Consider the following 25,031-nt stretch of genomic DNA (forward strand, 5'->3'; position numbering starts at 1 on the left):
GAATTCTTTTTTGCTTAATACGTGATTTAAAAGTTGGCGGGGTAAGAAGACTGGAGTACAGTCGGTAAAGATGTACTGTGCCGTGATACTTGCTGATAAATTCTGTGTACACCAGCAGTTACGGAGTAAATATGGCCGTTTGGAGCAGGCTTTTACTTGAAACTAATCAGAAATTGTTTCGTTCAAATGGATTATTACGAAAATTATTACCAAACAATAATGGTAATACAGTTAACATTCAACAAGGTAGGATAGTAGTACTTATTTCATAAACAGAACGAATTGCCGAGAACCGAGAGTGCTTTGTTACGCAATCAATATTCGTCCATGTTTTTAATAGTTCATCTGTGGTAATAGAGTTTGTTGAAAACTCGATGATTGCCTAGTTGGCATACAATTCTTCTCTTTTCGTAGAATAATGTAATATGTGATAGCAAATTGTTTTCGTTTTTTATAGGGACTGTAAGATGCATGTCCGATCATCATGTTATGGAAGTTTGTGCAAGTCGTTGGCAATGGTATAAAACTAAGGATTGGATGCACTTTTATTTCTTCGTAGGTGCCATACCTGCAGCTCTAATTATATTCTGTAGTAATATATTCATAGGCCCTGCAACTTTAGAACCAATTCCAGAAGGATATAAACCACAGCTGTGGGAATATTATAGAGTAAGGCTATGCTTGAGAAACATTTTAAAGTGTATATCCAGTAGAAATTTCAACGTATAACCAATGTATTTTCTTGTAGTCCCCTATTTCCAGATTTCTGGCACAACATAAAGTAGTGAAATGTATAAAGAACTACAATGACTACAGATACTGGTCTTATAAGAGATATGCATTTTCTGGCCCTGGACTAGAGCGAGCAAGAATGCTAGTGGACAAATTACGTTTTAACTAATGTGTATCGTTGTAAAATAGATTATAGAATTACTGGATTTAATATAGAACATTAAAAAAAAATCGTTAAAAATTTACAGTTTACTGTTACTTTATTTGACTCTCGTTATTGTCTGCCATCTAGTGTTGAAATTCTAAATTAGAAATTGTATTTTTTTAGAATAGCATTAATTTACTTCAATAAAGTATTTATTTATCAAGTGGTAAATTATACGGAAGGATGATTTAGTGAAAAAAACTATATTTTCCATACTATTTCGAACGTATAAACGATATTGTGTATAGTTTGGCAGGCGTATGAAGTGTATTACAGTCGTTACACAATAGGCTTAAATACCGTTAGAGCGATCTAAATTTCTCGAGTATCTCTTTCGATTAATATTTAGAGAAAATTTTTGTAAACGAAATATCAAATCGTTTTCGTGTGACATTTAACAAGTTGCAGAAAAAAAGTACTTTCTTTTCCTTTCTTCCCGCTAATTATTTCAATTAACAACGGCGAATTGTGTCGCATCAGAAAAATCCGGGTAAATCAGTGTCGAAGAAATATAATCAATTAACGTATACTTTTTGTAGCGCTGCTTAACTAGCTTCTTGCAACGAGTCTAAATAAACATGCTAATCGTGCTGTTCCTCCCTATCGATACACCCGGATTTTCATTTCCACCATTCCAAGTGGAAGATAATTCGAATTGTTGGTTGTTATTATCATTTGCATAATTCTCTCATAATCAAAGCGTCACGCTAATTGAACAAACTTATTGATCTGGCGTCGATAAAGTGCGAGCAATTTTTCCTCGCCTATCGACCGATGCTTCTTTCTCCAAGATCCATCTCTTTTCATTTCTGCGTGAAACTCTGTGGATCGACTGTCACGATCTACCGACTGTGCGATTATTCTAGCGACAAGTTAATGACACAGCCGACATACGCCGATGCCAACGCAACAACTCGTAGTTAGTGGTCATTGCCAAGGTTGGATCGCGTATCTTGCATAATGCTTCAGCGTTCTCTACGGCGGCAAGAAGACGCTGTGGAGGATTAACACGTGTGCACGCTATTTCTACACGTCGACAGCGTCCTCGTCGTCGAATCGATCTTTAACCCCTTCACTGCGCGCCAGATTATCGGCAAAATCTCTCCTTTTGGTGTTTAAAAATTGTTATCAATTTTTAATTTCTATTATTAAATTAAAGTGAGAGTACTCGAAGGATAAGGAAAATTTCAGGATTGAATTAAGGGGAAAGTGTACCAAAAGTCTCACCAAAGGGTTAATTATTCCTCGGTCGCTATATATTATACATATTCCCTTTTTTCACCTCTGATTCCCCCGCGACGCACACTTCACAATCACGTTCGATTCTCTCTCGTTGTGTAATTCGTTCGTTCTCGTAATCCCGACCTGCACAATCCAACTCGCCTGGAAAATCTCAAATCTACCTCTCTCTGTCATCCTCTCGTCAAATCGCGTACAAATTTTTCCATCGTTGCAATTCGACCGAACGCCATCGAACGTTCGCTGTATCAACAGTGGAGAATTCTCTTCTCGATTACGATTACCTCAACGTTATTTCCATCTGGTTAGGAGAGGGAGGGGTAATTAAACTTCTCTTATCCGTTACGATAGATCGTCTATCGGGGGGAATAGGAGGGGGGGGGGGGGGAAAGATGTTGATAATTCGCGCGGTGCATCAATCTGCGATTTGTTTTTTTATCGGCTCGCTCGTGTAACAACACGATCACATATTATATTTGAAACGGCGGCGGCTGCGTGATGTAACGCAATACGCGTTTCATGAGATTAACACGCCGTGAATCCTCCTACAAGTGGATTTCACGCGTCCTTTAAACGATCTTTATGGTTTCGTTAGACGGTTGGACAGTTCCGGGGGAAAGTTCTCTTCCACTCCGTAGATTTAGAAAGTGTATGCCCGAGTAATTTGGATGACCGGAGAGCAAAAGTGTGCACTTTCAGTAATCTTTCCAGTCATCTCGACGTCGTTTTTCGCGCGATCGCCAAGGTAATCGGCTCGAGACGATTAATTCCGCCTATTCGTCCGGAGAATTAATAAACCGTAGAAAACAGAGGAAGCCTCGTTGCAAGTTAGTTACTAATATCACGCAGATCACGACTCGCCGGTGACATAACAATTATGCAATAATAAACCAGCTGATATCTTTTCAATTAAATACCTGCCGTAATAAACCTGTGATACGTTCGTTGAAATTCGTGGGTGCCCTGTCAGATATTTTCTCACACGATCCGAGCTTATCAAACATTCGTCGAGCATTCCATCTGTGCGTCTGGTAGAAACGATTGAAAATGGAACGATTATTTTAACGCTTATCGTCACGTTCAGTGGAATAATATCTTTCGTTTTACCAATCAGAAGAAGAAGAAGAAGAGAAAAAACAACAGATATGTAACAAAAAGGAATGAAATGGCAAGGTTCGTTTCACTTGGATTATCAGCGATCGCGAGATTACACATTCCCTCGGTCAGTGGATACGACATTTAGCACTCTCGTCGATTTATCGCCAACTATTTTATCAACATGTTCGTAACGTGGTTACTTCGAATTAGAAAATTATCCTCGGATCGTCGTTTCGATGAAATCTTCCGCTGCGAGGAAGCAAAGAAAGAGGAAAAAGCGAAGCGAGGTTCCACTTTCATCCAGGAAATCGCCGAGCTATTGTTTACGAACGCGACGGCGGTGGTTGTTCGCGGTATCTCGAGGAAATGACCGTTCATTTTGAAAGAAAAAAAAAAAATGGAAAGAACCATTGTGTGCGATTACGTGTTATATTGTTGTAACGTTGCCATAGATACAGCGCTTCTCTATCTCCGGTGCATCGCGATTGCATAATGATACTAAATAAAACCCGATACGCTGTCCGTTTTCTTCGTACCTTTTCAACTTCGATATTCGAGCCTACGATGATTACAGCAGTTTAATCGCGTAACAATTTTGTTACGCTTGACCTTCTCTAAATCAAATTTTATTTTCCATCCTCTCGGCTACGTCCGTTGAAACGGGACAAAAAATGGAAGAAGAAAACTGCTTTGTCACTGTTGTGTGTAATACCAAACTGTAATAATAGAAAAGGAAAAACGGATAAGAGCTGAACAAGATATGCTCGTCCTCTGTTCTCCAATTTCAACGTGCACGCGTAATGCACGGTATTACGAATTGTTGCGAAAGAAAATTAAATCGACGTCCTCAACAGCAACAGCTTCGTCGCGATTTATACCCTCTCTTGAAACCCTCGCCAGGGGCCAGCTGGATTTGCGGCAGACTGATTATCCGATTGTTTTGCGCGCAGAAATCAAAAGGTATTACGGCACGCATGCCTTGCCTCTCAAGGATCTGCCTACTGTGAACGCACGACCGGCAGACCTACGATCCCATTGCGATCTATTGTTTCAATTCTGTTCGTATTACATCGGTATTACGCGACGATGTCGTTTCACCCCGCGAAACGCGTCCAACGATTTATCCGCGGCCATCCTCTTTCTCGTTTCTATTTTGTCGCGATCGATCTGTAACGTTCACCGTGGAAACGAAAGTGTGTTGTATGCCTTGTAAACGCGTCGAACCTTTGCCATTACACACGGGTGTAACAGAGTGAGAGATAGATCGATAGATGAACCGATCTCGACAGTGGCAAAAAAAGAAACGTCGCGCGTAAAAAAGAGAAAAAAAGGATCGCTCCGATACGGCGATCATTATACAACCAGATGGAAAGATATTTAACGCAATCGCATTCGTCGCTGTAATTAGTCCAATGTGATAGTAATGTGATCATTTCTCGTCTATCGAAGCAATAATCGTCGTTTTTCTTCTTCTTATTGTTCTAACGCTCGTTCAATTCGACGAGTATCGTTGATTTATTCGATCGACGACAAAAGAAGAGCAAATATGTCTGTAAATTGTCCGTGGCAATTATTTTTCACACGACGAGCGTGTTACAAGTTTTCCTACCTCGCTCATTAATTACGATAGCCTGACAGTTTTTCTTTTTTTTACTAACTTACGTCTTCGTCTTGATAAACTAATTATCCTCGCACGATTACGTGTCACCATTGCACAGTATTTGCGTCGTTCCACTTGGACAACTGGTTACAAAATGTTTAGAATTGTATAGACCGCGGAAAAGGTTGGCGATTTTCGGTTTCATTCTGCTCTCGATCGAGATAAGAGAAAACTACCAGAGCATATATCTTCGACTGACAGAGAGAGAGAGAGAGAGAGAGAGAGAGAGAGAGACGGCAATAAGGAAAAAGCAAAAGAATCTTGTTACCAGTGTAAGGTCAATCGTAATCGGAAACGGAAGGCTTCGGAGGGCTACTGCGATTTTGATTTACATAAAAGACATTCGTCATGGAGATAGCGGGTTTCTGAGCTGAACGGGTCCTTGGACTTATTTCCTGGTTAAAACAGTCGGACTTTCGTTCATTCACATCGTGCTCGATCAATGGCAAGGCCTTTAGAGTAGGGGAAGAAACGTGTCTGCCGAAAGTAAAGATCGGCTGCTCGATTCTTTTGCAACCATACAATCATCCCTTCTCTTCGTTTTATGAAAGTCCACGTTTTAGTTCGAATTATTCTTTACGAGAATAATTATTGCTTTCCACGAAGATCGAGTGTCGTTCGTTTGAAGAGTTATTTAATCCTTTCGCTGCGTTAAGTACCATTTTAGTACCTAACGCAGATGTCCCACACAATCTTTCCTTTTCGCTGTATCGTTTTCAAATTTGTATTATTAAATTAAGGTGGAAGAGTGCAGAGGATGAAATTAAGGCTTAAGTTACCATGGAAGTGCGCCAAGAGGCCCCAATAGCATAGCGAACAAATTTTCGAAGCGTCTACAGGCGCCGATAACAGTGAAAAATAGTGGACCTTTTATTCGTTCACTAACCACTTTATTAGAATAACATTTTGAAGGTGTAAGATCGAAAGAAATCGAGGATCTTGTCGATCAAACTGCTCCGGAAGTGTTTGCGTTACGCTTATTACAATTAACGCTTTATGCGAATTTTATGTTAAACCCGGCACGAGATCAAGTGTCTATAAATTTCACATCGAACTGTTACAAACGAGAGCGGTCTATTTCCAACGACCCTGTCCATTTACGAGGACGTGATTTATCAGCGTCGGCGAGATGTAAATGAGTATTTTTCAGAGCGAGCGGTTTTTAGAATGGCGCGAAATGCAAATCAACGTATTCTTCGCATTAGTCATTTTTACCAAGCAGAGAATTACAGTTCAATTAAACGAACAAGATCGTTGCCGATGAATATATTTTACATAGTCGGAAAATCCTGCGCGCATGCTCGATCGTTCGCGATGCGTCGAACAGTAGAGAGAGAAAAGTGAACGCTGTTGTGTGGATTCGTAGCCGGTGATGAAAGAACGAATAACTGAATAATCGTTCTGTTAGAAGAAAGGTATGTCGCGTGTACAGTACGACAGGAAAGAAAAATTGGCAAAAAAATCCCGATCTATCGTTTCAAGAAAATCAAATACAACGATCAATGCCGCTGTTGAACAGGATTTATTGCCAGCGTGGTTTAGAAGGGTGAACAATCGATACCTTGAAACGGTAGATATTGTTTGTACGGCGCGGCATTCCAGAAATATATATTTTATACCTGTGATCTGTATCGCAGTGTAACAAGTGGAAACGGTACACCCTGGTGTATGTATCGATCTAACGCGCGATAGACAAGGAAACCTTGTACGTGACAGCCGGAAAACGTCGATTAGGCGACAGCATGACGAACTTGATAAGAAGTCGTAGCTTTGATGCAATGATTTTCTTTCGTTCTCTAGTATTCTTCCAGTTCTAGTGTCACACTTGTTTCTATACCTCTATGATTATGCTACGCCGAAACAAAGTTGTCAATGGATCGCGTTGTACCTGCTATCTGTTGAATCGACCGTCGGTTCACTCGGTTAACAGGCGGTTTTAATATCGTTAGATGGGTAAATATAATTGCTGGTTTAAAGGGAAGCGTAAGAAATGAACAACAAACAGGTAATCGATAAATAATTGCAGAATTTTCAATTAGTCCGGGATAGAAGAAGAACGATTGTTTTACCTAGCGGATAAACGGCTAATCTCGCAGATTAGATTAGTCGAATTAGATTAGTGTACGGCGCGTATAGTGATAGTAATAATGTTGCGCGACTAATTGACCGGAGGCTAAATCGAGAATACTTTTCCAATTGACGTTGCATTATTGACAATTAACGAATTCGTTTAACCGTGAACTTTAACGAACAACCTGCACATATCGTCGTCGTCCACTTGTCACCTTTCCCTTCTTCCCTCTATCTCGTCGCTTTCTTTCCAATATATTTCATCTTTTTTCGTTTCGAGAAGACATCGCGCGAAAGAGACGACTAAGTTGGGCATTGTCGTTCTGAAAGCCGGAAGAGATTATCCCCACCTGCGGAGAACCGTGTATACACAATCAGCGAGGATTAAAAAATAGCTCTAATTCATTTATGTAACGGGAGGCTCGAAATACACATACGTACAGGATGCGACTTTGCCAACACGTGTTCACTAAAATTGTAGATCCTCGTAAATTAGATAGAATTCTGCCGCTAGAGTGATTTTACAACTTTACGCGTTTCGAGATAATAGCACGAGGATACGAATGAAAAAAAAATAGAGAAAAACGTTTCGAGGAATTTTTCAACCTGTCTGCAGGAGATTTCCCTCTATAGATCGATCACAGTTTCGCGATCAAGGCAACAATCTTGCACACGTGTTTGTTTTCGTATCGTTTACGAACGGTCGAATAAAAAGGAACGAATCACGCGTGGACTACTCGGGAATTACAGCGGACCGATGGTGTCGAGAGAGAAAAGGAGCTTTTCACTTGCTATAATACTTCTCGGAAGGATCTGAGTTACGATATGTTCATTGGCGAGAAGCCGGTGCATGATTTTTAGGTCAAACAGAGTTTGCCTTGGCAAAAATCGAGTTCGAAGGTCCTGGCGAACATATAACGCTGGACTGTGATTCGAAGAAACACATTCGATAAAGAAAAAGATACTTGTAGACCTCGATCGAGAGTGTTGCACCCCGACGATGTCTTTCATAATACCGCTTGTCGGAAAACAAATATTAACGCTTCTCGCCTCTACTCTTGCAATTCTCCACTTGGTTCTCCTTTCTGCCAAAAAACACCGCGATATTGCATGTACAACTCTAATATTTCGACGATCGCCAGGATCACGTCTGCCTAAAGGATACGTCTGTTAACGGTGTATTCCGAAATTTTGGTAAAAAAAAAAAAAAAAATGAGTGGAAGAAACCTATCGTCACTTTTTCCTCCTAAATTTCACTCACACTTTCATTCTTCCAATTCCACGCGGAAAAATCTCTCGCGTTGAATTATTCAGAATTTCGGGACCGCACGTTCCCCGTTAATTCTCTCATCTCGAACCATTCCACGCAAGATCGCGCATGATAATTGCGAAATAATAGCCAGTCAGTCCCGAAAGTCGCCTCGCATGCAGAAGTACGTACTGTTCGTTGATTTAGGAAACAGACTATCGACAAAGAGCGAATCTAAAACAGTTCCTTTGTGGAGGGAAGTTGGTTGTCCCCGGTCCTTCGGAACAAACGCGGAACACAGAGGCTGTAACTTACGCGTTGTTATTAACGTCGCTTTTTATCGCAAGCGTTGAGACTTACAATCACCACACGGAGGTCGTGCCTTTTGTCGTGAATGCATAATATAATGGTACCTTTTACCAGCAAACGGCGTGGATAGTAACCGCGCTAGAATATCCTATTCGACCATCTATCAAAGACCCCGTTGTGTACAATTTTGCGCAAAGTTGAAACTTGATATTTGCTTAATATTTGTAGATCGTTATTCCAAGCTTCTTCTCGTCGCAGATATTCTCTTCGTCTCGCAGTTCGCTCTTCGTTTGCAGTACGTGCAAACGTGTCTCTCTTTCTGAAGGTGTATTTCATTGTAGAATTGTCAGACGATGAGAAACACTTTGAGAATTTTAGCGAACAGGATGTTCCCTTAACGTGTCCGCCTCGAGGATGGAAAATTCTTCTCGGAAAGGTGCGTGGCAGATAGGGCCATAGACAAGAAGACAGATGCAAAAGCGAAGGCTATTGTTCTGTCTATTGTACGAACTTTAAGTTGCAATTATCCGTGGTTATCAGGAAAAACCAGCATCCCGTAAAAGGTTGAATCACGATGAATATCGAAAATCGATTCTACTTAAACAATACTCTTCCTTTTTCGCGTATATCTTCCTGTGTTGCACGTTGAGTTCACTCTAATAATACACCGATAACTAATCCCATACGATAACTAAGCCTTACTACAATTAATACTCAACAGATACTTATGGATTAATATCTCGTTGAAAAAACAAAAATGGTTATCCATTGACGAAGTGCGGTACTACTGAGCATATTTCAGTATCTCACCCACGTGCAGGTGTGATAAGGCAGAGAAAGAGCGACGGTGTGGCGAAAGAGCGGAGTGAATCAGGGGGATAGATGCTAGGATTGATGCTATAGAATTTGAAATTTCAGTTTGACAGTTTGAAGAAAAGAGAGAGACCGGCAGACCTCGAGGCGGCCCTGGAAGGGCGCTCTTCGCGAGGCGGCGTTTTCAGAGAGGCAACAGCCGGCTTCCCGCGACTATAAATGCGAACGCGCGGGCGAAAATCATCTCAGTGCCGCGTGCGAAAAAACCCGCGTCGGAGCGTACGTGTGCATGTGTGTCCTGTATGTGTTAAAGGTGGTACGGTTGTTTGAAACGATAGTAGTAGTAGTAGCCTCTCTCGGAAGCACATGTATTACACTCTGGTTCGTGTCCGTCTCCGCTGCTCACGTACAAACATTTTTACGGGGGATTTTAACGCGGAAGAGTTTAGAGAGAACGGCGAGGACACGATCGCAATCGAAATAACTTGGATCGTGTAACGCTGTGCTATCTCGCCACGCTCACGTCGCCGTTCGTGATCGTGACCGCGGATTTATAGATCGCACCGTGACGAAATCCAGTCGCGGAACATCCTTGTGAGAAGGCGGAACACAGCCGATCGGTGATTTACGGTATTACCTTAAGGTTGATAGGTTGAAACCATGGGAAATCGAGCTCGAGTTTGACCGACGATCGATGGAAACGAGAAGGGGACCATGCAAACGACGAGAAGATTGTTGATCAAAGAATAGTTGATAAAAAAGAGAGACATTTTCTGACACTTGGATCGATAGGATTGAAGGTAGGTTCTAGGAAATTTTCTCAACTTCTTTTCGAACTTGTTGGCCGCGGTGAATGGGTAGAAATAGACGGTGGGTTTGCTGCATACTGTCGACGTATCGAAAACAAAACGATCGTGGATCAAGCGTCTCTCGAATTAGAATAGAGCGGTGCGTGATCATTGACGACGCGTTTCAATCTGCTGACATTTAAACGTGGCGGTGTTGTTCAATCGATCGAACGTTCGATCTATGGTAGCAACCCTGTTACGCGGACACGACCACCGCGAACGCTACCTGTCGCTACTCTGCGCGCTATTTATCATTGTTCCTGACCGGAGGACATATATTTGAAGAAAATCGCGCGACAAAAAGTACCTTTCCTCGTAAAGACGAACGAAACGTGTTCCTTTTCTTTTGGATGAGAATGAATTTTTCTAGAAGCATCGACTTCGCTGGCATCGGTGGAAAAGGCGAAGCTTGCACGTTAAAAAACAGAGAGCTTGGAGATGTTGGAAATGTAAATAAAAGTAGGTAAATAAAAGTGATATCATTTATTTAGACAGAGGTCCGACTGTCTCGATCGCGCGTATCGCCACTCTGTTATTACGGCCGTGAAAGCGTCGAGAACCGAGTTAGGAACAACAAAAGACTGTTTGTTCGAGAAACTCGTCTCATCGACGAGACATTACCGCGAACCGAGTAAGAATAATGAGACTGGTTCGCAAATAATAACCGTTCTCCGGGAGGACTATCGCGAATCGTCGAATTGGCGTTCTACGATCTTTGTAATTGCACCTCTGCACGATACCGGTCATAACGCGTATTTTATGCTAGCGTGTGTCCCGTCGTTGGATCACAATGCTTACGTTTCCAGTCTTACGTGAATTCCCTGTAAAAAAGCGCCACAGGTGAAGTAAACTTGGCGCAAGTGAATAAACATCGGACCACGTTACTCACCCGTATCAAATATACCTGCGACATAAGCAATTCCTTGTTTTTTTATCGAATTCGTCGAGACTGCTTGCTTATTCTGGTAGCTGTTCTTGTTTTAAAAAGAAAAAGGGAAGCAAGTATTTGTGTGAAAAAGAAACGAGCGGACGATTAAACGGTTCTCTGTAGGCTAGAAAGAAGAGGGTGGTGGAAAGGAACGTGGTCTCGTTAGACAGAGAATCGCCCAGCGATCGGTGAATAAACCCTCACGTTGAATCAAGTTGAATCACGAAATCTAATGCCCGGGCAAATTCGTTAATAGAGAAATTGCGACTCACGTGCGAACCTGTCACGTGAAGCGTTGCAGTCTCCTCCGACGCGATAGGAAATCACGCGCGTCTCATGACTCACGGGACCACGAGATCCTCACATAGGGACAAGTGACCGTTTAATCCTCTCCATTATTCAATTTCCCCTCTGGCCCTGTCGAAAAAACACGCGCAAAACTTCCGGTCCGATTATAAACAACCGTGTTTCTCCAAGGAGTTGCCTAATATTATACAAGAAAAATTGCGCAATATATTCCCGAGGAATCTTTTCATTTTTTTTCTTTCTTTCTTCCTCGAGATTCCAACTTTTGTCGCCTTCGAGAAGTAAATTTATCTCAATTTCCGCGTTTCTTTTCGTTTACACAGATTGGACAAGCTTTATCGGACAGGATGATCACTCGAGCGAAACTATGGTGGAAACTGCTGCAGTCCGGCCGGCAGAAAGGTGTAAGGCAATTTCATTACTTTCAATTAATCTCAACGTCGAAATCGTCCCAACGTCAACTCTTTTTCTCGCAATTTCGAGATAAAGTCGACGTGTCGACACCGTTTCATACTCTTTTTACCGAAAGATCGGAAAATCAGCGGTGTTATCGTTCCGTATCGATACGGTGATAACTTGGACACCTACTACCTAATGGAAATTCCAAAGCCTGCTCGGTTACAGTGTTCGCGCGACAGTGGAGCGTGGAACGCGTTAACTTTATTTAGAGAGAGATACCGTAGTATATCGTTGAAATCGGTGGAATCATGAGCTGTCTGTGCAAAAGGCAACCGGCACGAGGATCGAACAGCTCGACAGTGTCCCCGGGAAAAGAGCAAAACGCCACCGGCATCCGTTGCACAAATGTACGCGTAACAACAATGCACTTGAACGATCGCAATCTGTCGGGTAATTATCGCGATTCGACGTATCTGTCGAGAACATCTCTCCAGGCGCTTCGTTCGAACGAGGCCAGCGAAGGGAGAACCGACGAATAAACGTCTCGTCCTTCCGTTCAGGGGGATTTTCGAGATTCCTTCCACCGCGGTTCGCGACTTTCCTCCATTTTTTCGCTCCGAGCGACCGCGAACCTTCGCGTTTGACCTCCGGAGAAACTAGTTTCTTTTGCCTCTGTCCGGCATAAATCGGCGCGCTCGATTGAAACACACGTACGAAAATATAAATAATTCCTACCGAAGGAGAAAAAGAGAAGAGGGGAATATCAGCGCAACAACGTCTCCTCCTCCTTCTCTCTCTTCTTGCGGCAATTCACGCGATTAGTCCGCGCGAAGAAAAGGGGAAAAATGAACAACAGCCTTCTTCGTACGATTTCCTGTACGCCTTGCGCGATGTCTGATCGTTATTTCAGTACACGTTCGCGAAACCTGCCGCTCACGTCCCGCGGCTCACATCTAGGCTTAATTGGTCCACTCCAATTGGTGGAGATCATCGAAAGAATTTTACAAGGACGTTCACGCGTTTTTCAGATATTCGCCGGACTGGCTGTACAGTCTGGACAGATATCCGTGGGGCTTGGCCAGGGATTCAGCGCGGTTCTCGTCCCGAAACTGCTGGAAACTAACTTCGCCGACACGTCGCAAGCCTCTTGGATCGCTTCTTTGGGCATCGTATCGAATCCTCTGGGATCGCTGATTGCTGGATTATGCGCGGAATGGTTTGGAAGGAGATCGGCCATCGCGTTGGCTAGTTTACCACACGCTGCCGGATGGTTGCTGATAGCACTGGCGAAAGATGTACCTATGCTGTACGTGGGCAGGTTCATCGGTGGAATTGGCATGGGCATGGTGAACGGCCTCTACCTCTACATCAGCGAGGTATAATTAAAGAGTTTAACCTGTTAACCGTATTTATCATCTCCGCTTCCTAACCGAGAATAAATCAAAATTGTAACTACTCCACTTTGTTTCCTACGAATGTGAATATCACGTATTTCGTAGTTAGCGTAAGCACAATCTCTCGATGAATAAACTATTGTGTTTCGAGGGCTTCTGAACCAATTACGAGTTTAAGAGAGTTCGTTTCTCAGTTGGAAAATTTCATTCGCTTGAGAAATTTCGTTGTATTTCTCTACAATAGCTGTTTATTGTAATCCATTGGAATATTGCAGGCTGCGGCGCCGAATCAGAGAGCATGGTTGGGAAGCTGTGGTCCAGTTCTGGTCTCGTTAGGTGTACTGATGATCTACACACTTGGAGCAGTGACAACGTGGCAAAGGGCTGCTGCCATTAGCATCGGACCTGCTATCCTTTCCTTAGCACTAACACGGTAATTAATGTCTCCAAGTATACACTTCCTTACACCTTCTATCAATACTATAAACCATTCTTAAACCAACTCCTTATTCCCCTTCTATTCTTTCAGCACGATCCCAGAGACTCCAGGCTGGCTAGTCGCTAGAGGAAGAAAAGAGGAAGCGAAAGAGTCTCTGTTATGGCTTAGAGGACCTGGTTTAAGCACGGACAAAGAATACGAGGAACTTTGCGAGGCAAACGTGAAAAGAGAGGAGGGAAAACAGAGTTTGTTCACAGCTCTTCACATGCCAAGCGTATGGAAGCCATTTCTCATTCTTCTCGGCTTCTTTACGTTTCAACAAATGTCTGGAATCTACATAATTCTATTATACACTGTGAGCGTTCTTAAAAAAATCGGTATCGACTTGAACGAGTACACGGCGAGCGTTGGAATCGGCGTGATCAGGCTGTTCGCTTCTATAGCCGGTGCTGGTCTCGCCAATAGCTTTGGCAGAAAAGTGTTGGCCTTCGTCAGTGGTCTAGGAATGGCGATCTCTGCTGTAGGCGTCGCTCTAGCCTACAGGTTCTTACCGTTTGTTTAATTGACACTTTGTAATTCACGAAAGCCTGCGATATTCCTATTTTAACCATTTCGTGACCGAATTGTTTCGTTAACTTTTCTTGCGTATCTCTTCTCTAATTTGTATTCGGACACTGAAGTGAAACGTACGCATCCTCCACTGGTCGCGAAAGGCTAGCTACCTGTTCCGTCTAACAGGTACTGTAGAGACCGATTTAACCTACTAACCTATTTGGGTTCGTTTCTTGGAGCAGCACTTACCATAATCCTTAATGTAGAATGAAAGATCACGAGATATTGTAGCCATTTAGTTTTAGTCTGTTTGTTGGAACACACAAGTACGATGTATTTTACGTTTAACATGGACGTAACGATGAGTAAACCACTGCTACGTTCTAAGCATTAGTGATCACAATGACGAGTTCTACTCCAAGTTTTCCCCAATTAACAGGTTAAAGTAGGTTTCTGTAGATTGTCCAATGAAACGTGTTTTTTTTTCCTTCTTTTTTTTCTTTGCAACGCGCGACGTTTTTCTCCGTCATTGACATCGATCTAATTAACTAATTGATACAATATTCTTTTACCTTTAGGTTCAAATTACCATCTGTGGTATCCTTGGCATGCATCGGTGGCCATGTGGGCTCCTCCATGATAGGATACCTTACCTTGCCTTGGGTGATGACCTCTGAATTGTATCCACTGGCGTTCAGAGGACCTCTGGGAGGAGTTACCACCAGCATGGTACAAATACTGACGTTCGCGACCATCAAACTCTATCCAGATGTAGATGCGTTAATTGGAATCGAGAGCACCATGTGGATATTCGCCGGAGCTGCGACTCTAGGAGCTGTGTTTGCCTTGACGATTCTGCCTGAAACAAGAGGACGAAGTTTAGATCAGATAGAGAGCGGATTCTCTAAAAAAGCTGAAATAAATTCCTCCGTCGAAACTGTGCCAAGCAGCGTTATCGCTGATTGTCAGCCTAAGAATATTACACTTGAGAAAGTTGCCTCGAACTCGGAGGAGAAATACCATAATATGATGGTAAACGCGTACGCGTACGATAATCTCTGTCTAGATTTATCAGCCGACGATACTGAAAAAGACAGAAAAGAACCGGCGAAAGAATCTGAGACGAATCGTGACGACTACAGCGACGCTACTCATGCCATTTCTTTGGAACATGTTTAGTTTCTAATAAGGTATATACTCGTTAGAGTGAATCGCGTGTACCGGAATAGAAACGAGCATCATCCAATTTTCCATTCTCCGAGCTTCGTGTTGTGATCGTTTAATACGGAAAGCGGGATATATTTATTCTACTACCTATGTATGTTTCGTTAAACCATTCAAACCAGTATTACAAATATTGCTTTAACAAAGGTTAAATGTGTGTTCTTATAAACAGTGAAAAATGGGTAATTGTGGTACTTTGTACGATCGTAAGAAATGATTGTTTTTAAAACTGTGCAATTTATTACCGATAAGAAAAGCGATTGTTTATTCTACAGCGTAATGTATGGTGTAAGAATCAAGACGATTCGGTTGAACGTTGTAATCGTAAAGCGAAAGAACGAGAATATTTGCGACTACCAGCTATAATGGTGTGCCTACCGACAAGTAGCTTTTTACAGAAGTTAATTACGAATGCTGTGTGCACCAGTTCATGTAATTATTTATGTATATATACATATATTTATATTTACAAACGTGCGTATTTTTTAATGTTTCTTGCCTAAGCTACGTTAGATATCGAGATAAATATCGTTGTAAATATCAGTTTTATTCATGTAAAATGTAAAAAATTGTATTTGATAACAAATATACTATTTTTTCAACAAATTTCTTTCAGTTTCGTTTGAAATTCCACCATCTTTCAATCAACTTAACTAGAGTACTATAAATTACGTAGGAAATAAGTATGGACCTAATTGTAAACAAAAGAAATCGAATGAAATAGATAAACGAAAGTAAAATTACCGGCTGGGAGCATGAAATCCTATTCTAACAATAAGAAAACCACGACCTGTGTAATTGAAGCAGAAAAAAGACAAGGATGTAGAGAGATAAGAGGCGCAGAAAATATGATTTTACTGACTCTAGTTATCTGCTCCTGATACTTGACGTTCTCCATTTTATAGTAACGTATTGATGATAAGTATTATTGCATGCTATACTATTTAAATACGTATATGGTAAATAACACTTCTACCATAACTCAGGAAATATTCTAGAAAAATTTTCCTTGAAATTATCTGAAAAATAATTATTCATCATGAATGTTCAAAAAAATTGCACAGTCAAATGTTTAATATTCATCGAAATTAAAATACACCCAAGGATGGCAATAGTACCGTGTGTTAGACAAGGAAAGGAATAGCTCTAGACAAGGACACAAGGTTTGATATCCGAAACTAGCGCCATCTCGCGTCAGGTGACACGAACTACGATTTTCTAACAGGATTACAGGATATAAACAGAGGTATTAGACAAGGATGGAGAGCAAACGCTTCCTATTGGCTGGCGGGCACCCAAGCTCGACCAATCACGAGCTAAACCAAGTCCGTCGGTGAAAAATCATTAATACCTCATTGATTACGATGATTCTGTGAACTTTTAAAATTGAAGAATGAAGTATGGATCTTCAGCAACTTTCACATATAGTTTTTAGTGCTCTAAAAACTTTCAATAATTAGTTATTAATAATTTTAGTAAGTGATGTCGGGAACGATACCGCGTACCGTCAATCGCCTTTGCGGTTTTTCAATAATTTCATATCTTTCTTCTAAATTCGTATGCAACTAACTGTATGCGTTTGAAAGGCAATTCCTTTAGCTACATTCTCATGTAATTTCTATTCACATATTCCGTTTAGTTTAGGAGTTATTAAATATTATTTGAGAGTGTTCTCTATACATCGTACTTGTGCAAAGTCAACTGTTGTAAACAATTGCTAATATCTATTAAACCACACGACTTACAGCTACTAAACTAATTGCAGAATATAGATAAAAGTCCATTCTACATTCTGCATGCTTAAAAGTGAATAATTTGTTATGCATTTCTATTGAAATAACGAAAATGTGTTATGCTTGAATGCGACGTGCGTAAAGAATGAATGGACTCGCCTAAAGAATGTTAAATAATTATCTAACCATAAGAGATATGTTAATAAAGATTATAGAAGAATATAGCTAAAGGAGTTGCCTTTCGAACGCATATAGTTAGTTGCATGAGAATTTAGTAGAAAGCTATGAAATTATTGAAAAACCGGAATGAGACTTGACAGTATGCGGTATCGTTCCCAACATCACGTACTAAAATTATTAATAACTAATTATTGAGAGGGTCTAGAGAACTAAAAAGTATATGTGAAAGTTGCTGAATGTTCACTCTTCATTCCTCAATTCTAACAGTTCACAGAATCATCGTAAATAATGAGTTATTTATTATTTTTCACCGACCGACTTGATTGAGGCCCTGGAAGAACGAGTCTACCGGCCCGCTAGCCAATAGGAAACGTTCTCTCTCTATCCTTGTCGCACACTATTGCTATCCTTGTCTAATACCTCTGTTTATATCCTGTAATGCTGTTAGAAAATCGTAGTTCGTGTGACCTGGCGCAAGATGGCGTTAGTTACGAATTTCAAATTTTCTGTCCTTGTCTAGAGCTATTCCTTTCTTTGTCTAACACACGCCACTATTGCTATCCTTGTCTGACGCTCTTTTCCTTGTCCAACTCACTCTATTCGATTTTTACGCCTTCCTAACGCTTTCCAGATTTAGTTTATTTAATATTACAACGGAATATCATTTGAAGAATGAATGTTTGGGAATAGGAAATGGATATGGTGTGTAAGGAAGGAATAAGTAGACTGTGAAATGCTGTGAAAGAATATTAGTGTATTGTAACCTTTTTTACCAATATTTTCAAGCACCGATAATAATTGTTTGTAATAATTGTTACTAAGGCACTTATTACTACATTGTAAAATTGAGAAAATTCCAATTAATTTTGTCTTTACCTTAAGAGATACCCCCTTAAGTAAGTTTTTAAGAAACTGACTAGAAGTAAGAATTTCATGTACACAAATACAATATATGAGAGATGGTTCTTATGGTGGTTCTCTTTCCTTCTCCAATTGTTCTTTCTCCTCGTCTTACTCATTGCCAGTATATGCGTAGATCTAGAGGATTATATTGATAATACAGTAGTGTTATGCATTAAACTTGGACATGAAATTTCTTTTGAAATTCGACGTCATTTAAGGATGGACAAGGATTTAGTAGTGGATAATGCTATTTTTAAGTGACAAACGCAGTTTTTGCCACTCAAATTTTTCTAACTACTACATCGAATTTACAATAAATTTTTATAAAATATTCACATAACTTATAATATGTGTATAATATGATATAATTTAATGTTAGCACCGTAAAATACAACACAACTTAACCTAATACTGTAAAGTACAATAAAATAGAGTATAGTATTATACATTATAAGTTGCCTGTATTAGTAAAATATTCGTATATTATTATTAATAATTAAAAAATTGATACTTACGTATTAGTCAAATATATGTTTAAAGTTCCAACTTTATCGTGCTAGCAACTATGAAAATTGTCGTTTGTATGGTACATACATAATGTAGAAAAACATCCCTATGCTTTGGTAATTTCATCTTCCAAACGTAACAATACAGTATTGAATATCAAACATGCATTTAACTGTAAACAAAGTTTCACAATTTGTATATTCTAATATCCTGAAACCTCGGAATGTAAGTTGAAAGTATATACAATACATTTTAAATGATTGTATTATAATTGTCACTTTTATTTTCGATGATTGTTGTAGTCATCCTAACCTATTATTTTCTGCTAAAACCAGTGTTCGTGATAAAAGAATAAGTTATTAAAAAATAATATAAACAAAAGAGGATATTAAATTATATTTGTCCATGTGTTGTTAAAATTTCGAAAATCGTTTTCGCCTTTTTTAAATATTTCTGTGTTAATTTCAGATCAGATACTACTGTAAAAATGTGAAAGATACAGAAATTCCTAAGAACCCACTGAAAAAATATTATGGTGCAAGCGATCAAGTCACTAATGGTTATATATATGATAAAAAACCTTTCAAATACACTTGTGTAGCTGGTAAAAAATATTCATGGTGTTTATGTGGTAAAAGTGCCAAACAACCATTTTGTGATGGCACACATAATAATATACATCTTAAAATAAAGCAAAAGCCTATATTTTTCACTGTTGAAGAAACCAAAGATTATTGGCTTTGCAATTGCAAACAAACATCGAATCGACCTTTTTGCGACGGTACGCATCTAAGAGAAGATATTCAAGAAAAGAGAAGATAACATAAATATATTAAATAATAATTCACGTGTTAGTAAAAATATCCCCTGCTCAATATAATTATTGTGACAAAACATATATTTTGTTTTTTTTTTTTTTAGTCGAAAATTGACTGGTGATCTTTATTTTTTCCCTCTTAAAATCCTTATGTCTTCCTTTCAATGTAACGTATAGTTGGTCGAAAGAAGCTTAATCCTTCCATATAAGTTTTCAGTGTTCTTTCACTAAATAGAAACTTGCTATAAGCAATCTCATTGCTGACTAGTTCACTTTATACATGTTTGAATTTTAAACTTGTTATATGCAACGAGTTTTACAACAAACAGAACGTTCATATAATTGTCAAAGTTTCTTACATATTTGTATGAAGTATTTTTTATTAGCCTTTTGCGACTGTTTGTTAGTTTTACCATGAAATCTATGTAAGTTTTTGATATTTTGTTTTCTACAGACTCCGTATATGTACTTACCGTATTATTATATAAATTTTTATTCGAACTACATGTTTTATCAATTGAACCTCTCGAAGTACGCAGTAATAGTACCTAATAAAGTAATAAATAGCTTACTATTTTATCTCGATTAGGAATTTGAAACCACCTGTTACAATACGAAAGCACGCCAACCGGCCTAAATGTAATAATGATACATCTAAAGAACCTGTTAAAGTTTTTTGTCGTTTGAGACCAATGATTTATCCTAACGATATCTCATGTATAAAAATTATTTCTGACACAAGTTTGGTTATTACACCATCAGAATCAGCAACAAACATTCGTACTGCAAATAAAGCTGTTCAAACTTGCTTTAGTCATGTTTTTGGCCCAAAAGCTTCTCAAAAGGAAGTATTCAATGTTGTGGCTTTGCCACTTGTTGAAAACCTTATTAATGGCAAAAATAGTTTACTCTTCACATACGGTGTAACTGGAAGTGGTAAAACTTACACTATGTCTGGTAATGTGCATGATGCAGGCATCATGCCTTGTAGTTTAAACATTGTTTTTAATAGCATAGTAAACTACCAAGCAAAGAAGTTTATCTTCAAACCAGATAAACTAAATGGTTTTGACATACAAAGTGAAGGTGATGCACTGTTAGATAGACAAAATGAACTACAGAAGGTTGTCAGTTCTCACAATGGAAAAGCTCCCAAAGCGTAAGTTGTTTTTATTTTTTAAATACTTTGCTATATTTATTGACAAATTTTTATATTTTGTATGCTTTTCATAGGTGTGAAGCAGATAATAACAATGATAGTAATGAGAATGCTTTAAATTTAAGTAACCAATCTGAAACTGTAGATATTGATCAAGATAATGCATATGCAGTCTTTGTAACTTATACTGAAGTTTATAATAACAGTGTATATGATTTATTGGAAGAAAATGAAGGAAAAATAAAGTGAGTATATTTAAAAAAAAATTAATTAACATATTATAAAATGTATGTAAAAATTCAGGACCTTACAAAGTAAAATTATTCGTGAGGATGGAAATAGAAATATGTATGTTCATGGATGCACTGAAGTAGAAGTGAAAAGTTCAGGAGAAGCATTTAAAGTATTTCAACGTGGTCAATGTAAAAGACATATTGCATATACTAATCTTAATGCAGAATCAAGTAGATCTCATAGTGTTTTTACTATAAGGCTTGTTCAGGTAAAGCAACCTAATTATATTATTGATATCTTATGCCTATAATGTTAATTTTCCATTAGGCACCACTAGATAAGGAAGGTGAACAAATTGTTCAAGATAAAAGAGTGATTTGTGTTAGTCAACTGTCTTTGGTAGATTTGGCTGGAAGTGAACGTACAAATCGTTCTAAAAACACTGGACAGAGACTTAGGGAAGCAGGTAATTTATAAAAATGTTATATTATTGATCATGTATGTAATTCATATTTGTTAAAATAGGAAATATAAATAATTCATTGATGACGCTACGGACTTGCCTGGAGATACTTCGTGAAAATCAGACTCAGGGTACAAATAAAATAGTCCCCTACCGAGATTCGAAAATAACACATTTATTTAAGAATTACTTTGATGGTGAAGGAAATGTTAGAATGATCGTATGTGTTAATCCTAGTATCGACGATTATGATGAGACCATAGTAAGTACTCATTTTTTGAATTCAAATAATATCTGAAATACATATATTACATGTATAATAATAAAATGTTTATTTTGTTCATGTAGCAAGTGCTGAAGTTTGCTGAAGTTAGTCAGGAAGTACAAATAACAAGTTCTGCAACGTCAAAATTAGATTTGGGATATATACCCGGTAGAAGACAGGCCAATAAGGTAGAAAAATGAAAAAAAAAAAAAAAAATGTGCGTTAAGGAGGGAAACTAAAATGATATTTTTTGTACTTAATTATTGATATTATCTTTTGATAGATATTTAAAGAAGCCAGAAATAGGCTAGAAAGTGCCGGTAATCCAGATGCCGCTGATTTAGAACTTGATTTAGGTCTAGTGTATAGGTAAACTGTGTTCTACTATTATTCGTTCATAACAAAGAGATTATTCAGTTCAGATTATTCAATTTCTTCGCAGTCTCGGAGGACCTTTTCCAGAAATGGATTTAACAAATCCGCATAACGATAAAGTAATTACTACGCTTATGCGTTTCTTAGAACTGCGTATTCAGAAGCGGAATGTGTTGCAAGAGGATCTAAAACAGAAACGTAATTCTAGAAAGTACTAACTATGCAAAAGAACGTTTTCCGGAAATTCATGTACAATTTGTCTTTTCAGAAACCAATTTCAGAAATATGCTGGTAACAATAGAACGGGAAAATGTATCGTTAAAAATTGAGAACTCTACTATAACAGCATCAAATGATCAACAAAAGAAAAAAGTAAGTTCTACGTGAATATTTGAAACATTATAATTATTATAGAATGATTACAGATATCTGCCTTGGAAGCTCACATTTGTAAAACAGAAAGCCAAATCGATACTTTACTGTACAGATTAAATAGTGCAAATGACTTAATCAGATATATGAAACAAGAAGTAACTTTCTATTTTATACTATCATTTATTTAAATCTTCAGCTGAACAAAAATTGATAGCATTTTTTCATAGCTAAAAGACAAGGATATGTTATTGAATCAGCGTGCAATAGATAAGCAAAGAGTAAAAGAAAAATATACTAGTAAAATTCAAGCAGAAACTGATAAAATAAGTAAGGAATTGGAAAGTAAACTTCGTCGACAACGTGAACTTCTCCAGGTATTCTAGATTAATTATATGCATTTTATATGATTATTAATTTATCGGAATTTAGAATCAGATGAAGGAGAAAGAAGATAAACTGAAGTTAATGAAGCAGATATTAGTAAGCGACAAAGAAATCGGTGCGGATGAAAAATTAGAATCCAAGGAAAGAGCTCATGTGGCAAGTGAAGAAGAAATGCCTATAACAGTTAATATTACTACGACTACTCCAATTACTGTTCCAAAAACAGCACCTTCTGCAGTAACTACATCGAAAACCCCTGAAAAAGCTGCATCTACTGTAAAATGTGAAGATAACAGCGATGTTCGATTAAGTAGAAAAGTAAATTCAGTGTATCATATATTAAAACACAACTAATTTTTTATTATATAATCATAACAAATTATTTTACCTTTAATAAATTTTAGGAAAGAATACCAGTAGTGAATTTGCGCTACAGACGATCACAGAGTGCTGACAGATGGATCGATCATCGACCTGCTGGTTTGGTTCCAGTTGGAACTATTCTTCAACCATTCGTTCGACATAAAAGAAATGTTACACAACTGACAGATCCGAAAGACATAACAAACAGAGCATCTAGATATTGTCTTGTTGCACAGGAACAAGATACTGATGGTGAACTTGAAACTAAATTATACAAAGTTAGTATTAGTAACATTTTTTTTTTTAAATATGAGTATGTTTCCGATACAATAATGAAACAATTCTTGGATCATAGGGAGATATATTGCCAACTAGCGGAGGAGGTGCACAAGTTGTATTTAATGATATGGAATATTTAAAACAAGTTTCACCTATTGCAAGAAGGAAACGCAGTGGTTACCTAAGTCCGGAAAAAGATTGCTGCTGTTCGCAAGAAAATAATTCGAAAAAACAGCGTGTATAATAATTGCAATGCTACAAACATTTCACTAATAATATAAGGTACATAGTACGTATGTAAAAACCAAAGACGCGAAGAAATTAAGTTTTTCTTCAATTTTTTACGTAATAACTAAAGTACAAATTAGTTAAGTATATGACACGTTTAGTATATTTTTGTTTAATTTTATCGCAAAATATATATTTTTTGTTACAAAGTTACTTCAACTATAAAAAAATAATCTAACTGGTTTTAGTTCAAACAATGTAATTATACTGTTACAACAAATAATTTTTGTTAGACAATGACATTTTTTAATACTTATTATTAAATAAAATTCAACATACTGTTTCCTAATATCTTTTTTATTTATAATTCCTTATTGTGTTAAATGTCCATTTATTTCCTGTGGCTTATACAACACAGACTCTGTGAATAATACAAACGTTAGGACAACAGAAGCCTGGATATGTATTGCCAACAGCGAAGTAGTGAATGTATATACATCGTTTCTATACGGTGCGAATTGTGAAAATCTAAACTGAAAAGGTACCGAAGTCTTTTGTAATTCAATTAAACAAACAGCTTACTAATCTGTATGCATTCAAATTTCTAATCGAACAAAGATTCCGTGCAAATTTTATACACGTTCAGTATTTGTAAGACAATGAATGTAGCAGTAAAAAAAGGTATATATGTGTATATATATGCTCGAAAAATTTTTTACTGCGTAGCAGTAAATCGTAGTTGACAGAATCAGTTATATTTTATCTTATAGAAAATATAACATTACAGCAATTGAGCGTATTTTCGTAACTGTTACCGTTGTTTTATAGTACAACTTTGTTGGCAATATGCATTACATTTTCATTTCTTTTTGTTGTTTTCCCAATGTGTTGGCAACGTATAAAATCATACAAAGTATCGAGACTAGATGAATACCTTAATTAGTAAAGTAATTAGTCATTACATTATGATCAGTTTTAACAAATTATAAAAAATCGATTATTAGATTATTTAAAGATAGAGTGTTATGCAACGATGCATTCTCCCTTTTGTTTTTATACGGTATAATGATATACGATCTTAAAATATGGTTTATTAGAAGCTATTTGTTACTTAGATAACTTTATCGAATAAAAAAGTGAAACTACATTAAGTTGTCCTGCATTGAAATTAAGCGAGATCTTGTGCAACTAGTTACGCCGACGCTTAACGCATTGAGAATCGAATGCTATGAAAGGCTTAACATTCTTTTACATGTTGTTTAAAAAAAAGTAACACTTTATTGACAAATTGTTTGTGTTTA

The 25,031-nt window shown here is 38.1% G+C and overlaps 4 protein-coding genes across 5 annotated transcripts; all 4 read left to right on the forward strand.

The window, feature by feature from the left end:
* The first annotated feature begins 94 nt into the window (after positions 1-94).
* On the forward strand, positions 95-901 carry LOC108579489. Its single transcript, XM_017943033.1, has 3 exons — positions 95-246; positions 458-669; positions 749-901. Exons 1-3 carry the CDS (start codon positions 132-134, stop codon positions 899-901), a joined length of 480 nt encoding a protein of 159 aa, XP_017798522.1. The 5' UTR covers positions 95-131.
* Positions 902-9,636: 8,735 nt separating this feature from the next.
* LOC108579517 (facilitated trehalose transporter Tret1) lies at positions 9,637-15,841 on the forward strand. 2 transcript variants are annotated; one of them, XM_017943064.1, is made up of 6 exons: positions 9,637-10,175; positions 11,781-11,861; positions 12,885-13,232; positions 13,526-13,683; positions 13,780-14,232; positions 14,820-15,841. In XM_017943064.1, exons 2-6 carry the CDS (start codon positions 11,805-11,807, stop codon positions 15,418-15,420), a joined length of 1,617 nt encoding a protein of 538 aa, XP_017798553.1. In that variant the 5' UTR covers positions 9,637-10,175; positions 11,781-11,804; the 3' UTR covers positions 15,421-15,841. The 2 variants fall into 2 exon arrangements, with proteins under 2 accessions (XP_017798553.1, XP_017798552.1); XM_017943063.1 differs by lacking the exons at positions 9,637-10,175; positions 11,781-11,861 and adding an exon at positions 12,094-12,263.
* Positions 15,842-18,913: 3,072 nt separating this feature from the next.
* LOC108579490 (CDGSH iron-sulfur domain-containing protein 3, mitochondrial) lies at positions 18,914-19,610 on the forward strand. Its single transcript, XM_017943034.1, has 2 exons — positions 18,914-19,013; positions 19,257-19,610. The coding sequence occupies exons 1-2, from the start codon at positions 18,951-18,953 to the stop codon at positions 19,608-19,610; spliced, it is 417 nt and encodes a 138-aa protein (XP_017798523.1). The 5' UTR covers positions 18,914-18,950.
* Positions 19,611-19,983: 373 nt separating this feature from the next.
* LOC108579516 (kinesin-like protein KIF23) lies at positions 19,984-23,757 on the forward strand. Its single transcript, XM_017943062.1, has 15 exons — positions 19,984-20,030; positions 20,195-20,764; positions 20,839-21,009; positions 21,068-21,266; positions 21,326-21,464; positions 21,524-21,723; positions 21,810-21,914; positions 22,010-22,095; positions 22,169-22,299; positions 22,370-22,473; positions 22,527-22,631; positions 22,704-22,850; positions 22,906-23,178; positions 23,265-23,501; positions 23,579-23,757. Exons 1-15 carry the CDS (start codon positions 20,020-20,022, stop codon positions 23,744-23,746), a joined length of 2,646 nt encoding a protein of 881 aa, XP_017798551.1. The 5' UTR covers positions 19,984-20,019; the 3' UTR covers positions 23,747-23,757.
* Positions 23,758-25,031: the final 1,274 nt, after the last annotated feature.

Source organism: Habropoda laboriosa, unplaced genomic scaffold (genome assembly GCF_001263275.1).
Source record: "Habropoda laboriosa isolate 0110345459 unplaced genomic scaffold, ASM126327v1 scaffold33, whole genome shotgun sequence".
Classification (NCBI taxonomy): Eukaryota; Metazoa; Arthropoda; class Insecta; order Hymenoptera; family Apidae; genus Habropoda; species Habropoda laboriosa.